Source organism: Fusarium pseudograminearum, chromosome 2, assembly GCF_000303195.2.
Source record: "Fusarium pseudograminearum CS3096 chromosome 2, whole genome shotgun sequence".
Classification (NCBI taxonomy): domain Eukaryota; kingdom Fungi; phylum Ascomycota; class Sordariomycetes; order Hypocreales; family Nectriaceae; genus Fusarium; species Fusarium pseudograminearum.
The window spans coordinates 5562156-5576379 of record NC_031952.1 but is presented as its reverse complement, the minus strand read 5'-3'; the positions used below and the strand labels follow the sequence as shown (position 1 = coordinate 5576379).

Below are 14224 nucleotides of genomic sequence, written 5' to 3'. Positions count from 1 at the left end.
GCAACATGCTACCCCCACATTACATTATCTTAATGTTTTCAATATTTTCCTTTGTCGCAAAAGTGGTGTATGATGGTTCAGGATAGCTTCGGAAAGGAAGAAGCATAGACTAGAGGAAGATTAGACAGGAGTGTTGGACGCCGGACCATATGGTTAGCCAAGGTGGCGGGCAGCAGAGTAGCAAAGAGGCAGCCGTGACCATGAGTCTTCAAGACTTATCAGTGGATGATAAACAATCTTAAAATTAGAAAGGGCCCTGATGCCGCCAATAAAAATAAATAAACTCTTTTAAATATTGACTCTATGCAATTGAATTGTGTATCCACGATACATTGAGGGTGAAACACTCAATACATGAACTGAACCACGTCTGTCTTCTTGCCAACCCTGTAGCGTCAAGCAGACAGCATCACTCATCAAATATCCGTGACACTACGGCCTGGTTGCTCATTAAGTGGCCAATAGTCACCGTAACCCTCATCCCAAAGATCTTGACGTCGATAGTCATAACCCGCCACCTTGCATTTCCATCCATCAAACGTCTCCTCTCTGCAGTTGACTGGCCATCCAGGACTATAAGAGTTGCCGTACCACTTGGCATCTTTCTTCTGGAATTCCTGATGATAATTATCGCGCAGCCAATACTGATATTTTTCCCGAGGCAGATCAAACTCCCAGCTTGAAAGCTCGCCCTCACCCTTCTCAAGACGTATGTCATCGATTGATACCCTAGCAATATCCCCAGTGCGAAGGCGGGTGCTACAGAATACTGCGATAACGAGAGGAGAAATGCTGACCTTGGAGTACATGGGCACCGTGATACTTTGGTAGCGCATGTGTTCGTGACGAAGTATGTGAGGATGTTGTCCCGCTTTTGCGAATATGGGATATGTCACGATCATGTCGCCTAGAGTAATAGCGATGAAGCAGGGGGTTTTCTTGGTGACCCCTTTCATTTCGACAAAGCGGTAGTTGAACGTGAGATAATAGACCCGATGGTCTTTGAGGTTTTTGAGGTTTACAGAATAGACCTCGGGTCGTTGTACTGGATCGCTGATTGTAAACAAGCTACAGCCGTGTCAGTTACAAGATATTGTGGACTCTTGTACCTCAGACTCACAGGGAGTTTCTTCCTCTACGAGAAAGAGAGACATTCTTCGCAACTTCGACGCCGTTTCCAACCAACTTCCAAGGCTTTCCCATGTTTAGTTCAAAGCCTGGGTTGGGTATATACACCTTGGGTCCCCTCAACGTGCCATTTCGTTCCATCGCCAGCAGTCGTTCTGATATAGGCCCGAATGCCGGCTCCCATAACACATCTCTTTGCCAGTAAAGATAAAACCAATATCTTAACTCTGTATCAAGCTGCTCAAAAAACGGTATAGAGGCCACTGCTGTAAACAGCACCCAAAACACGTAGGTGAGACGCATGGTGGTAGTATCAGTGGAACTTGAGAAAGGACGTTGATGACCTGGCAAGACACTAAAGAGGGTGATCCAGTGTAGATGGGTATGTTTCGGGGTACTTATAGGGGATACCAAACAGCGTAAGGGACGTGAAATGCTGGAGGCTGGGCCGATAATTAAAGCTTGTCGGGATAATGGGTTCAAACCGGGCACTGCTGGACATCCGTTCACCTATCGAGAAACGCCGACGATGGAGTATTTGGATGGTATAAGTCAGTTCACTGGCTATTTTCCCGCTCAAACTTCCGACCAGTGCCATTTTCCAGTATTGCGACGACTTCATCTTGACACGAAACTTTAGCACTCTCAGTACCCCGCGTGTCGTGTGTCGTCCGATTCGCAACCATCTCACTGAGCCATTTAAAAGATTCGGGCAACCCTTCTCCTGTGTGTATGTTGGTGCCAAACACTGCCTTTGTGGTGTTAACAAACAGAATCGGCGGTTTTCTAATAACTTACATGTGGTCGAGCAGCAAGTGCAGATGATGCTTGATCAAAGAAGAAACTTTCTGTTTTCTGTACAGCCTCAATATCCTATGAATATGTTAGCGGAAGCAAAAACACTCATACATGACAGACAGACATTTGGATCTCGCTTATTAGCCAGTATGAGAAGAGGCGTATCCTTGGGCATGCCATCTTTGTGATCGACTTTGTTTATCAACTCCTCTCTCGACTCTACGTGTGTGTCACAATCATTGGCATCGATGACCCAAATAACTGCATCTGCTTGGTTAAAGAACGCCCTTTCCATTGTGTGGAATCCACTAGGTCGACTTGCACCGATATCCATGACGTGAAAGGTAACGTTGCCACATCTGTAAATGTCGACATGACAAACTGTAAACATGGTAAAAGTTGTCACATGCTTGACATTGGATGCGAGATGCTTTTGGAGTAGAGTTGACTTTACAGTGTTGTGGAGACCAGCGATTAAGATTCGATGGTAGCTCGGGAGATTACTGAATAGACTTGTGAGAGGCGTTGGCTCATTGTCGGCTTTGAGGAGGCCGATGGCAACGAGCGCATCTCTGAGGAAGAAGCCAGGCATTGTAGGGGGCTTTCACTCAAGACTCGGTAGCTATCTATTGCGAAAAGGGGTATAATGAGAGCAACAGTCGGATGTCTGAGAAGGATTACCTGACAAAGACCTGTGCTCCTTGGTCTCGTGTTTGCTTACGGACAAATGTTTGATAGACGAGACGCTATCATTAAGAGTCATCCGATTGGTCACTTATACGCCATGGGTATTCCTGATTGTCAGCCACTCAAAGATACGTACTGTAATTGACTCAATCAATTGTATATCTCGTATGACTAGAAATGAGTCTCAATGAGTCACCGGCGTGCTCTACTCATCTGCTTGCTATATAATTCACTGCCTCTGCTTCTGCCTGACGCGGGGTGACTGGACATGACGCAATGATGACTCAGCACTGATCAACTTGCTGCCCCTCCAAGTCCGCGATTTAACACCAGAATAAATCTCCTCCACACTTCACAAGCCCCCAGCCCAGGATTGGAAGCTCACAACACCCCTGCCTCATCTCATCCAACCCTTCCTTCAATCATGTTCAAGCGCAAGCCCGACATCAGAAACCTTGCGCCTTTGCGCTCCTCAGATCGACGAAAACTCGCCGATCAAATTATTCGCGACTACCAAGTCCCTCTCCCAGAGCAGTCTGACGACGCTTCATCACCAGGCACGCTGTCATCTCTGCGCAACTCACTATTGCCAGATTCCACCTCATCAGCGCGCTTCATCACACCTACAGAGCAGGGAACCGTTTACATCGGAGCCCATCCTGATCAAGATGAGCGTGTTCTTTGGTTCCAGACTGGAAAGAACCCCCGCTTGATACCGACTGTCTACACCTTGTGGCGCAACCCTAATCTCATCCCGCTTCTACACACGCCCGACTTTGTCGTCGACGAGAAGCTCAAACATGGTGCCGATCTCATGGTTCCCGGTTTGGTGAAAGCTAAGGGCTCCGCCTGGGATAAGCGAGCCACCACAGGCGCTGTTGTGGCTGTCGCAGGTCTCCAGAACCCCACGGTGCCTATCTGGGTCGGATCCTGTCAAATCGATGTACAAAACCTTCCCGACGATTTACAGGGACAAAAGGGCGTAGCAGTCAAGGCTCTCCACTGGGCTGGCGACGAATGCTGGAGCTGGAAGTCGCTCGGTAGTGGAGGTATTGATCCACCTTCAAACCTAGAAGGATGGAGCGGTCTTGATACAGGGCTTGCCTCGCAACTTGGTAAGGTGTCATTCGAAGACGAAAGCAAAACAACAGAGCCATCACCTAGCAACCAGCCCGAGGAATCGCAAGCTACGGTAGACGATTCAAATGATGCGAATGATGAAGACGACGAACAAGAACCAACGACACGAGAGATCGACAATGCATTTCACCAAGCCTTCCTCTATGCCGTCCACAAAGCGAAGCAGTCTGGTAGCCCACCTCACTATGGCCTGGATTTTCCACTGCAGCCATCCTTCATCATCGCTAGTATGATCCAGCCCAACCTCCGATCTCAAAGTCGGCATTACAACATCAAGAAGACATCCTGGAAGAATGTGAAGAAGTTCATCAAAGAACTGCACAAGCAGAAGCTTGTGCTCGCAAAGGACCGAAATGGAGGCGAAACAGTCATTCTTGATATCGACTTTGACGATGCCCAAATCAGTGGCTTCCGACCTTATCGACTGCCGACACCTAAAGCCCCGGCTGCTGAGGGTGGTGCTTCCACTGGAGATGCAGGCCAGTCATCAAATAGTAGCGCATCGTCCGGACAGAAGATTAATATTCAATTTGTCTACCGCCCATCCTCCAAGCTCGTGCCGACCCTCTTACCTTCAAAAACCGACTTCTACAGCGCGCAAGATATTTCAACAGCTCTGAAGTCGTACATAGACGGGCATCCCGAACTAGGAGGCCAAGGCAACTCTAGCGTCAAGCTGGATCCGTTCATTGCCAACGATATTCTGGGCAACAGACCGACTGACGACGATCGCAGCTGGCTCGCAGCAGGACGTATCACCCGCAGCGCCCTCCAAAAGCGAGTCCTCGAAGACACTCACCTGTGCCAGCCATTCCATATCATCTCACAAGGGCGCCCCTCATCTGACCAAAAGCCCAAGGCTGGATCGCCGCCTCGCATCCTCATCACGATTGAGAAGCGAACCGGTACAAAGGTTGTCACCAAGATTTCCAACCTCGAGCCTTTCTTTATTGATCCTCAAGTCCTGGCGCCTGAGCTTCAGAAGAAGTGTGCGGGATCGGCAAGTGTGGGACAGGTCGCTGGTGCGAAACCTGGATCGATGGAGGTTGTTATTCAGGGTGACCAACGCAAGATCATCACAAGTGACATTTTGGGAAAGAGGGGAATTGACATGAAGTGGGTGGACACTGTGGATAAAACAAAGCCCAAGAAGAAGTCATAAAGGTGAAGATGGGGGAAAGAGAGTGATATTAATTGGTCCATAGGCTCAAGTGGTCATGGGTTTGTAGAACAAAGCAATCATGAAATAGGCAAGGAAGCAATAAAAAAATCATGCTATTGACGTAGAAGATGAGTGATGATGTATGAGTGTGCTACTAAAATGAGCAAAAATATGAGGCACACCCGATTCGAACGGATAACCTTCAGGAATCACCGGCGGAGTTTCAAGGCGAACCACGAAACGTTGCTGGAATCTGACGCGCTACCGTTGCGCCAGCGCCCCATTAATTGAGAAAACTGGTCACAATCGGGAGATATATACTCGACATGAACAAAGAACGTTGCATTCATTGGCAACCGAACCATTAGCAATTGAGAGGTAGGCTACGAATGGAAGTATGGTTCAATTGCAACTGCACATATGACTAGCTACAGCTAATCATGCTTCTAATCTATGTCATGGACAGACGCAGGTGAGGTACCAGGTTCCCACTCCCAGTTTACGAGTCGATTTCTCAAGTAATGTCCCAATGAGAAGATATGACAAGACAAATGAAATATATTATTATGGATAAAGCTCATAAAGACTTCAGTGATCTAATGTTATAGATCTTACAATTTAGCTCCGTCCTTCACCGCAGTGACAGCAAACGGGTTCGCAGTAAAAGTTCCATCAGGGTCAGCCCTCGCTCTCGTTTTGCCCAGCCTCTTGTACTTGTCTGCGTCCTCATAGTATGCCTGCCAGATCTCAGGCTTGCTCATATCCCAATCACCCCATGAGCCCCAGAGCACACGTCTGTCCTTCTTGCTGAAGGGACTGTTGGGTCCGATCATGATCGAGTCATTCTTAGCCTGCCAGTTGATCGCATATTGCCTGTACTGATCACCGGGGTCATGGAAACAGTCGAGGGTCTGCAAGACAGTCGAGTCTCTCCAACTGTACGAGGTGCCGTTGTCCTTGTTGGTGAAGAAGCGGGAGTTCTGGCCTCCGAAACATTGGATTTGAACAGAGAGCTTACAATGATCGTAGACTTCCCCTTCCTTGTCAGACTTGTCGTTCCCGAGCTTCTGCTGGGGATTGAAGATCAGATCCAAGCGCTTGACAGTGGCATCAACCCATCCGTCCTTTTGGAGTGTCTGCGACTTGGTCGCGTATGTGCGCTTGACATAAGGAAGATCGAACTCTCTTGCCTTGGGGAAGATCCACTTTCCAGTAAGTTTAGCCATACTCTCATCGAATTCCTCAATACGAAGAGTGTGGTTCTTCCAGTCTTTCTGGAAGTCACGGAACTGCTGAAACCACTTGTCCACGGTAGCGTCATACTTGTCGGTCTTGTTGATGGGACACCACTGGGCGTAAAGAACAATGACTGCAGGAAAGCTACCGTTGAGAAGGTTGAGAACCTCTTGGCTGAGGGCGTTCTTGATCTTGTTTTGAACCTTTTGCCAAATAGTGTCATCCTGCATCGAAGGGAACAGCATAGTGATGGGGAATTCTGTGCTGAGAACACTGCAGCATAGATCATACCCACGAGGTGCTGTACCTTCGTCGGACATCTTGGCAATGGTACCGAGAAGACGAGAAAGGACCTTGGGCTCATAGAGCCACAAGCCCTTCAGACCATGAGGACCCTTGAAGTTATTGGGTCCAGCGACAGTGCCCATGTAGCTTGCACCACGGTACACTTCGATAGTATAATGGGTGATGATGCCGAAGTTACCAGGACTTCCTCCTAGTATAGCGTAAAACAGCTCAGAGTCACTCTTTTTGGTGACTTCTTGGATAGAGCCGCTGTGATCAACCATACGGATGCTGATGATATGGTCACCAAGGAGACCGAAGCTGCGTCCGAGTTGACCATAGCCTCCGGTCTGACCATGTCCACCGGTGCATACATAGGCGCATTGTCCATGCGGGACGAACAAGTCGTTGTGTCGAAGGTAAGCATTGAAGTCTTGCAACCGGTTGCTTACACCGATGTACACCAAAGCTCTGTCTTCGGGAATGCCAGGGGCATCAATAACCATCATGTCCTTGTACGTGTTGGAAAGGTCAATCTGGATGTTCTTGCCGCCAGTGGATGAAGCACCGCTGTACTGGTGGCCGCCGCTCTTGACAGCGACAGATACTTTGTTGTCCTTTGCCCATTGAACAGCTTTGACAACATCATTGTCTTCCTTTGGCTGGACGATGAGGGCAGGATTCATGTCATGGTCCACCTGGTGGGATGAGGTGGCATACTGTTCATTGAAGTACTCATAGTCGTGTTTGCCAATGGATGGGCCATCGCGGGAGTATTGCATCCCGGTAAAGTCTTTAATTTTGAACATGATGCTTTAAGTAAAGAGTAGGTAGGTATATTGTATGAGAGGTGATGATGGGAGCCTTTTTTGCTCAACTTGACTGCTCTTTATACTTCATCCTCTGTTCCCCACATAATCAAGAAGGGTCCAAGGCTGTGCAACCGACCGGTAGGCTACGGAAACATGAACAGAATGTGATGGAGTCTGTCTTACATGAAAGATGACCCGACATTCCTAGAGCGTTAAGACACGCATTGTGGCTGCCCTGGTAGCTGTAACTATCGATGCTAAAGTCGGCCATCCAGTCCCCTCGTTGACTCTGGCTTCCGCAATGAATTCGCCAATCCAGAAGCAGACACAGGGTCCTAGAGTAAGTCCATGCGAGAATGTGACTGCAGCCCTACTATCATTACATGCCAGGCGCAATTTACTGTGATTTGAATTGACTAGTACTTTCATTGTAGCACAAACTGAGAGGTCGACAATTTTCAGCCAGCCACTATTTCTCACCACCATCAGCATGTTTCAATCAGTTCCAGCCCCGCCTCCGCCTCATTTCGGACAAGCTTCCAGTGGTCGCACAAAACGAGCGATCAATTCCAGACTGTTTGCGGGGTTTTGGTATGCGGTGAGAAGCTATCCATATCCGGTATCAAGATGCAAACTATGTGATCAATCTATCTGCCCAAGGCTGAGTCCAAGTATTTCTATTGGTGCCAGGATCGGGATGGGATAACCAACCTGGTGCCCAATAAGCCCGCATGATTGGTTTCGGAGTGGTTTCAAGCAATGCAGTCAGTTTTGCGGCTGAAGAGCATGAGACAAACTGCATAGACGCGAGGTATTGGCCGAATTGGTGGATAACGTAAGACAGAAGCAAAGACATTGAAGCCTTTCAAGTGAGGTTGCCCCTGGCAGACGCTGAAGCGTATATACTTACAGATAACATAGGCTCTTCAGTATTCGATATAAGGAATCTTTGACAGCTATTGTTACCGGCCCCCGAGATGCACAACGTGCCTAAATCAGCGGTCCCAACCACGTTTAACAGCGACCAAGATAATGCGCCTCTTGTGGTACTCTTACATAAAGTTGAATGGTACTTTTTGGACACGTAATACTATACAAGCGGCGGCTTTTGCAAACGGTGCGGCTGACCGGCAAGAATGTGCCGTCTCTGAAGGCTGATGCAAGGGAGATCAAACATGACCCAAAGCTGACAACCTCGCAACATATAAGTGCCAGGCCACTAGAAACCCCCTATTGCTCTCAAAAACTAAGCATTCATTCATTAGCTTCAGCCACAGAAGTTCAACCTCAATCTACAGAGCCTTCAATTGCATCCGTTGGGGGTTAGTGCTGCCGTAAATACCGGTCTAGACCAAGCCCCCGAATCAGCGTTACTGGATACGAATTTCACAATTCCTATTGTGGAAGCCACTTTTGAGTTTTCGCCGTCTTAGTGAGAGTTAATCCGTAGGTTCGTGACTATCGGATTGGATGGCCTAGGTTCGGCCCGGATTGTTATCCTGGAGTACTGGAATGAAATGTCAGAAATAAGAAGAATTTAGAACGGTGAGATACATGTGATGGGAACTTTGTTAAGAAACTCTCCGTTTTGTCGTTGGAATGAACTCGTGTTACTATAGCTATCGTATGAGTGGTCTGTCAGCATGATCAAGAGATACGTTATTGGCTTACCGCCGTTGGGCTACGGAGGTAAGTCACGGTGTCTATCAAGCCCCCAAACTCGAGGTGTAATGATATATCGATTATATATAACAAGAAGCATTTAGCATGAACTGAATTTGCAAGGAATTCACATTCAAAGACTTCTCCAAATTATTTTACAGAAACAACCTTCTTTCATCATGATGCTCCCAACCGCTCCCGTTGTCCCCATGGATCTGGGTGATGACTTCAAGTTCGGCCCTACTGTTCTGGACCCCGTTCAACCAGAGGACAATGATGATCTTGTCCAGATCAATGGGTTTCCCAGCGTTCAAACCACTGGTGGTGATGTCGCTCTGTCGCAGCTGGGAGTCTTGGCACAGTTCCACGGCACTTATGCTGGTTTTGGTTTCAACAATATCTTCAGACCCAACGGCACAAAGACTCCTACCCCTCTGCCCATCCTACCTCCATCTGAAGACCCCAATGACAACATCCTGCAACTCAACCTTACCAGTGAATCTATGGCGTTCAGTAAGGGGCTTACTGATGTGCCCAATCGCGGTTTGGACACACAGGCTGATCTGATGCTGAACGGCGTGCCATACACTCAGACGATCACAGACATCACTGAGATTGTGGCACCCCCCAAGAAGCAGCCAGTCATTCATTTTGAGCCTGGCCTCTGGATGCATGTACCTGCTAGCCAGGAAATGCCTGTCCTTCCAGCTTCGCTCTCACGCATGGCTGCCATCCCCCATGGAACATCTATCAATGTTCAATGTTTCCAACCTACCGTCACAACACAGAGTGCACCAAACATTCCATCAGTCGACATAACTCCTCTCGTTGTCGGCAGTACCCAGACTGTGGGTTTTAGAAGCCAAACTGCTACCAACAACAATACTCATCGTCTTCCTCAAGATTTGTCGACTTTCATGGAGGCTGGCACCATCACTCAGGATATTCTGACTGACCCCAACACTGTTCTCCGTAACGCCAACAAGGGCAAGACAATCGTTCAAAGTACCTCGTTTTCAGTGTCTTCTATTCCCGAGAACCCTGATCTTGGCGGCGGTACCAGCAACATCGGCTTCCTCATCGGTGCTGACGGTGGTGCAAACACTGCTACTGTCCAGGCCAGAAGTGGCAATGCAAACTCAGTCAAGGTCACAGCCCAGTACTGGCTCTCAAAGATCCGTACCACGATTGATCTACCTGTGGTAGACATCAAGGTTGACAAGAAGAAGACTGTGTCTCCAGCCTCTTCCGGCCCCAGAGATGCGGTACCCAAGTTCGTGGTTGACATGAATGTCCCGGCCGCCAAGACTGTTAACATCGAGTATACTCAGATTCAGTATTCGCAGACTGTCACTTTGGACTTTAACGGTCTCAGCTGGCCCCATGTCACCGTTGGAACTCTCGCACCTGTGGCTGGACATCGACTTTCGCGGGTTCTAGTTTCCAACTAGATGCCGCTTTTCTCCGATCCAGCAGTGACTTGTAACTGTCGATCATATCTTTCCAGCGGGGCTTATCCTCTACAATAGTATTTTTCATATGTTGATAGTAGTAATTGAACCTCTTCGTTTGGCATCCTGGTTTCGCCTAAGATGATACGAGTATGCTGGCCATTATTCCTCTTGCTTTTCAATTTGTGAAATACTGTATGATATCAGAATCTCACGTAGCTTCCATCAGTTTCGGGGCGAAAATGAGAGTAAACCCCATTGATTATAATACATCACGCAGCCTCTTAACTTTGGCAGCAGGACTCAGGTAGGCGGGTTGCTCAAAAAATAGGGACTCGAGGCAGTACAGACGAAATCACTAGTCCACTCTTAGGCCTGCCATATACTAAGAATGATCTAATATTTATATCAACCACTAAATCAGTACCGGTTTTTATGCAACCTACCTGCCAGTCACCCTGATTCATGGCCTTTGGTATTTTGCGTTTGCGTCTCTTTTTAGCATAAAATAACATATTTCTGTCTGCTCAACACAGCTCAGGCGCAACACCAAATGACTGGCGATCGGGATGGTTTAGTCTGGGGGTTTTATCGTCACTGATAAACAATACTAACCGTGTTTTGGGCAACTTGAACTCGCCTGGGGGTATCAGTCATCATGGCTATCAGAAGCATAATGGAAGGAATTAACAGCCCAACTCGTGCCACTTTATGTTAGAGTCTTACAGATATTATTTTTGCTCCCTCATGATTTGGAGTTATCATTTGCGTGATATTCCTGACTCTCGGACTCTCGGGATGAGACATACGCCACCTGGACAGATGTCTTGGTTGGATGATGCGCTGGCTAGCCACCTTCCTAAACAAGACACCATAGTACCTTCGAATGGACTTTTACGTAGCATCGAACCTCCAAGAGTGATTAAATGATCACAAGAGCATCTTTTCGTCTCTGGACATCATCTCGGGTTTTTTTCTCCGCAATAGCTCCTTGGCAGTTGTCGGTAGTTGTGCTACGCGCCAAGGAGAATGGCGAACAACTCATTCATTATGCATCAGAATATTTACTACAGTCACCGTTAACCCTTGCTGTTGTTTTGAGACATCAATATCACATGCAAGGTTGAACGATATATTTATCAAATCTCTAGATCCCTAGAGTCATTTGCTACTTGACGAGCAGAGTAATCGGGTGCCGCCGTCACGCCCCTACAAATACCACCTTACTCTGCAACGATCATGTCAACACTCCCGAATATACGCAAAAGCATGCTTCAGGGTTGTATCGTTGCTGTCGGTTATCAAATGATTTACCATACCTTATCTACACAATCATCTTGATGCTACTCTACACTATCTCAACATCCACCAGACTTGTTTTCGCGTGCAAAGGGAAAGTCAATGCGACGACATCCATCAAGTGGCAGGATCACCGGATATTTATTATCTAAGATATTGTTTGTTCTATAGGGCTAGCTTGTTATTATGCCCGAGCGCTATCACTCTATAGCCGGATGCGATCTGTGATCGGCATGGGAAATGAAACAAGATTGCAACGTTACAAGCCCGCATGTCTGGTTTGACTCTTCTCTGTTTACGCTATCGACCCTCGGACCTGATCTTGATTTTCTTTTGTCGCATTCCACGACAGTCACTTGAGCGGTGATACTGACCACAACAATGACCATTTTCCAGATCGAAACTTGCATCGTCTTCGCTGACCCTGCTGAGAACGGCCGATGACTAGGCAGTGTGATGAATCTGCTATCATCGTCATGATAATCAGTTTCGAACAATTACCTGACTAGTTTCCTATGTATAAAATGAAGGGCAGAGTCGAGTATAGATACAATAATCACAACAAGCAATATCAGTTCTCTAACTACAACACACTACTTTTACAAACCTATTTCATCTTAACTCGTCAACACATTCACAATGGTTGCCCGTGAAGACATCCCTTCCAATGTTCCCGACCTTGTCGTGGCAGATCTCAACGGTGAAGATGAGGTTTCCGAGCAAGCAACTGGCTCTGTGAATGCAGTGTACTTTGTCAACTGGTGGGTAGCATTGACGCTCAGTCCACGAACCCTTTCCGCTGACATTTCTTAGGGGGATCTACGGCCGAAACTACCAGCCCATGAACCTGCCCGCTTCCCAGCTCACTCACGTGCTTTATGCCTTTTTGAATGTGCGAGCCGACGGAACAGTGTAAGATTGTCTTTACTTATTGCGGTTCATCTACTCACACTTTTTAGTTATACCGGCGACTCTTACGCTGACCTCGAGAAACATTACACTGGTGACTGTAAGTTCCTTTATTTGACACTCACCCTTCAATATTAACCATCGCTCTTCAGCCTGGGAGGAGCCCGGTACCAATGCATACGGATGCGTCAAGCAACTCTTCCTTCTCAAGAAGGCCAACCGCAAACTCAAAGTCATGCTCTCCATTGGTGGCTGGACATGGTCAACCAACTTCCCAGCAGCTGCCAGTACCGCCGCCACCAGAGCCACTTTTGCCCAGAGCTCCGTTGCTCTTATGAAGGACTGGGGCTTTGACGGTATCGACGTCGACTGGGAATATCCTGCCAACGACACTGACGCCAACAACATGGTTCTTCTCCTTCAGGCTGTGCGCAAGGAGCTAGACACTTACTCCAAGCAATATGCATCTGGATACCACTTCCAGTTGTCCATCGCTGCACCTGCTGGCCCGGAGAACTATGGAAAGCTCAAGATGAAGGAGCTTGGTTCCGTTCTTGATCACATTAATCTCATGGCATACGATTATGCGGGTGCTTGGAGCGCTTTCTCTGGTCATCAAGCCAACAAATATGCCAATGCTAAGATCCCCAACGCGACGCCTTTTAATACCGACCAAGCCGTCAGTGCTTATGTCGGCGGTGGTGTACCTTCTGGAAAGATGGTTCTCGGCATGCCCATCTACGGTCGCGCATTCCAGAACACTGGAGGTCTTGGACAAGGTTATTCTGGCGTCGGATCCGGCAGCTGGGAGAACGGTATTTGGGACTACAAGGTCCTTCCCAAGCCTGGAGCCAGCCTCGTTTACGACCGCGATGCCCAAGCTTCCTACAGCTACGATGCCAATACCAAGGAGCTCATCTCATTCGACACGCCCGGTATGGTCGAGAACAAGGTTCTCTATGTGAAGAACAAGTCCCTCGGAGGAAGCATGTTTTGGGAAGCATCTGCCGATAAGACTGGGGCTGATTCTCTCCTCGGTACCAGCGCTAAGAAACTTGGTTCTCTGGACAGCACCACCAACTGCCTCACATACCCTAACTCCCGATATGCCAACATCGCCAAGGGACTCAACTAGGGAGATTGTCGAGCTACCTATGACAAGGTGCACACGGAGGAATAGTTTTTGATGCTTTACTGCACTGTACATTTGTTTTTATACCCTCGCTAGACTAACTATATATACCCATTCGCTCAATTACTGTCTCGTGCAAGCCATCCTCAGGGTACCAGAAACTTTGATCGCTGAGAGCATAAGAGATAAAATTATTAGGGCAGCTTAGGCCACTTAGATAATGCTTCTTAGACTACTTATTTTTATGGCCTAAGACTTAGGAGGCTAACTTTTCTGCTACCCCCTAGGTCTAGACCATGACTATGACTGATAGAAGACTTGTCAATGACAGACTCTTCGCGTGCATTCCCAATACAGATCCGATTCAAGCCAAATTTCCTTATGAAGCAAAACAAAAAGAAGATACAATTAGCCTTAACACAAAAAACATACAACAGCGGGGATTCGCTGGTCGTCACCGACCCAACTACTAATCCGCCCCTTACCAGCTTGACTATGGGAGAGCGGACGGGATCCCGTATTT

At 47.8% G+C, this 14224-nt stretch overlaps 6 protein-coding genes across 6 annotated transcripts, besides 1 other annotated feature; 3 read left to right on the top strand and 3 right to left on the bottom strand.

Moving 5' to 3' along the window:
* Nucleotides 1–416: 416 nt before the first annotated feature.
* Nucleotides 417–1431, bottom strand: FPSE_05492 (uncharacterized protein; the record flags this gene model as incomplete). Its single annotated transcript, XM_009258610.1, has 2 exons — nucleotides 417–1068; nucleotides 1121–1431. The coding sequence occupies 2 exons, from the start codon at nucleotides 1429–1431 to the stop codon at nucleotides 417–419; spliced, it is 963 nt and encodes a 320-aa protein (XP_009256885.1).
* Nucleotides 1432–1685: 254 nt separating this feature from the next.
* FPSE_05493 (uncharacterized protein) lies at nucleotides 1686–2518 on the bottom strand (the record flags this gene model as incomplete). Its single annotated transcript, XM_009258611.1, has 3 exons — nucleotides 1686–1880; nucleotides 1927–2001; nucleotides 2051–2518. 3 exons carry the CDS (start codon nucleotides 2516–2518, stop codon nucleotides 1686–1688), a joined length of 738 nt encoding a protein of 245 aa, XP_009256886.1.
* Nucleotides 2519–3037: 519 nt separating this feature from the next.
* Nucleotides 3038–4915, top strand: FPSE_05494 (uncharacterized protein; the record flags this gene model as incomplete). The annotated part of the gene is made up of 1 exon (XM_009258612.1): nucleotides 3038–4915. One exon carries the CDS (start codon nucleotides 3038–3040, stop codon nucleotides 4913–4915), a length of 1878 nt encoding a protein of 625 aa, XP_009256887.1.
* A 611-nt stretch (nucleotides 4916–5526) lies between these two features.
* Nucleotides 5527–7245, bottom strand: FPSE_05495 (uncharacterized protein; the record flags this gene model as incomplete). The annotated part of the gene is made up of 1 exon (XM_009258613.1): nucleotides 5527–7245. The coding sequence occupies one exon, from the start codon at nucleotides 7243–7245 to the stop codon at nucleotides 5527–5529; it is 1719 nt and encodes a 572-aa protein (XP_009256888.1).
* A 1844-nt stretch (nucleotides 7246–9089) lies between these two features.
* FPSE_05496 (uncharacterized protein) lies at nucleotides 9090–10361 on the top strand (the record flags this gene model as incomplete). The annotated part of the gene is made up of 1 exon (XM_009258614.1): nucleotides 9090–10361. The coding sequence occupies one exon, from the start codon at nucleotides 9090–9092 to the stop codon at nucleotides 10359–10361; it is 1272 nt and encodes a 423-aa protein (XP_009256889.1).
* A 1938-nt stretch (nucleotides 10362–12299) lies between these two features.
* On the top strand, nucleotides 12300–13704 carry FPSE_05497 (uncharacterized protein; the record flags this gene model as incomplete). Its single annotated transcript, XM_009258615.1, has 4 exons — nucleotides 12300–12421; nucleotides 12474–12572; nucleotides 12620–12669; nucleotides 12722–13704. 4 exons carry the CDS (start codon nucleotides 12300–12302, stop codon nucleotides 13702–13704), a joined length of 1254 nt encoding a protein of 417 aa, XP_009256890.1.
* Nucleotides 13705–14122: 418 nt separating this feature from the next.
* Nucleotides 14123–14224: a repeat region.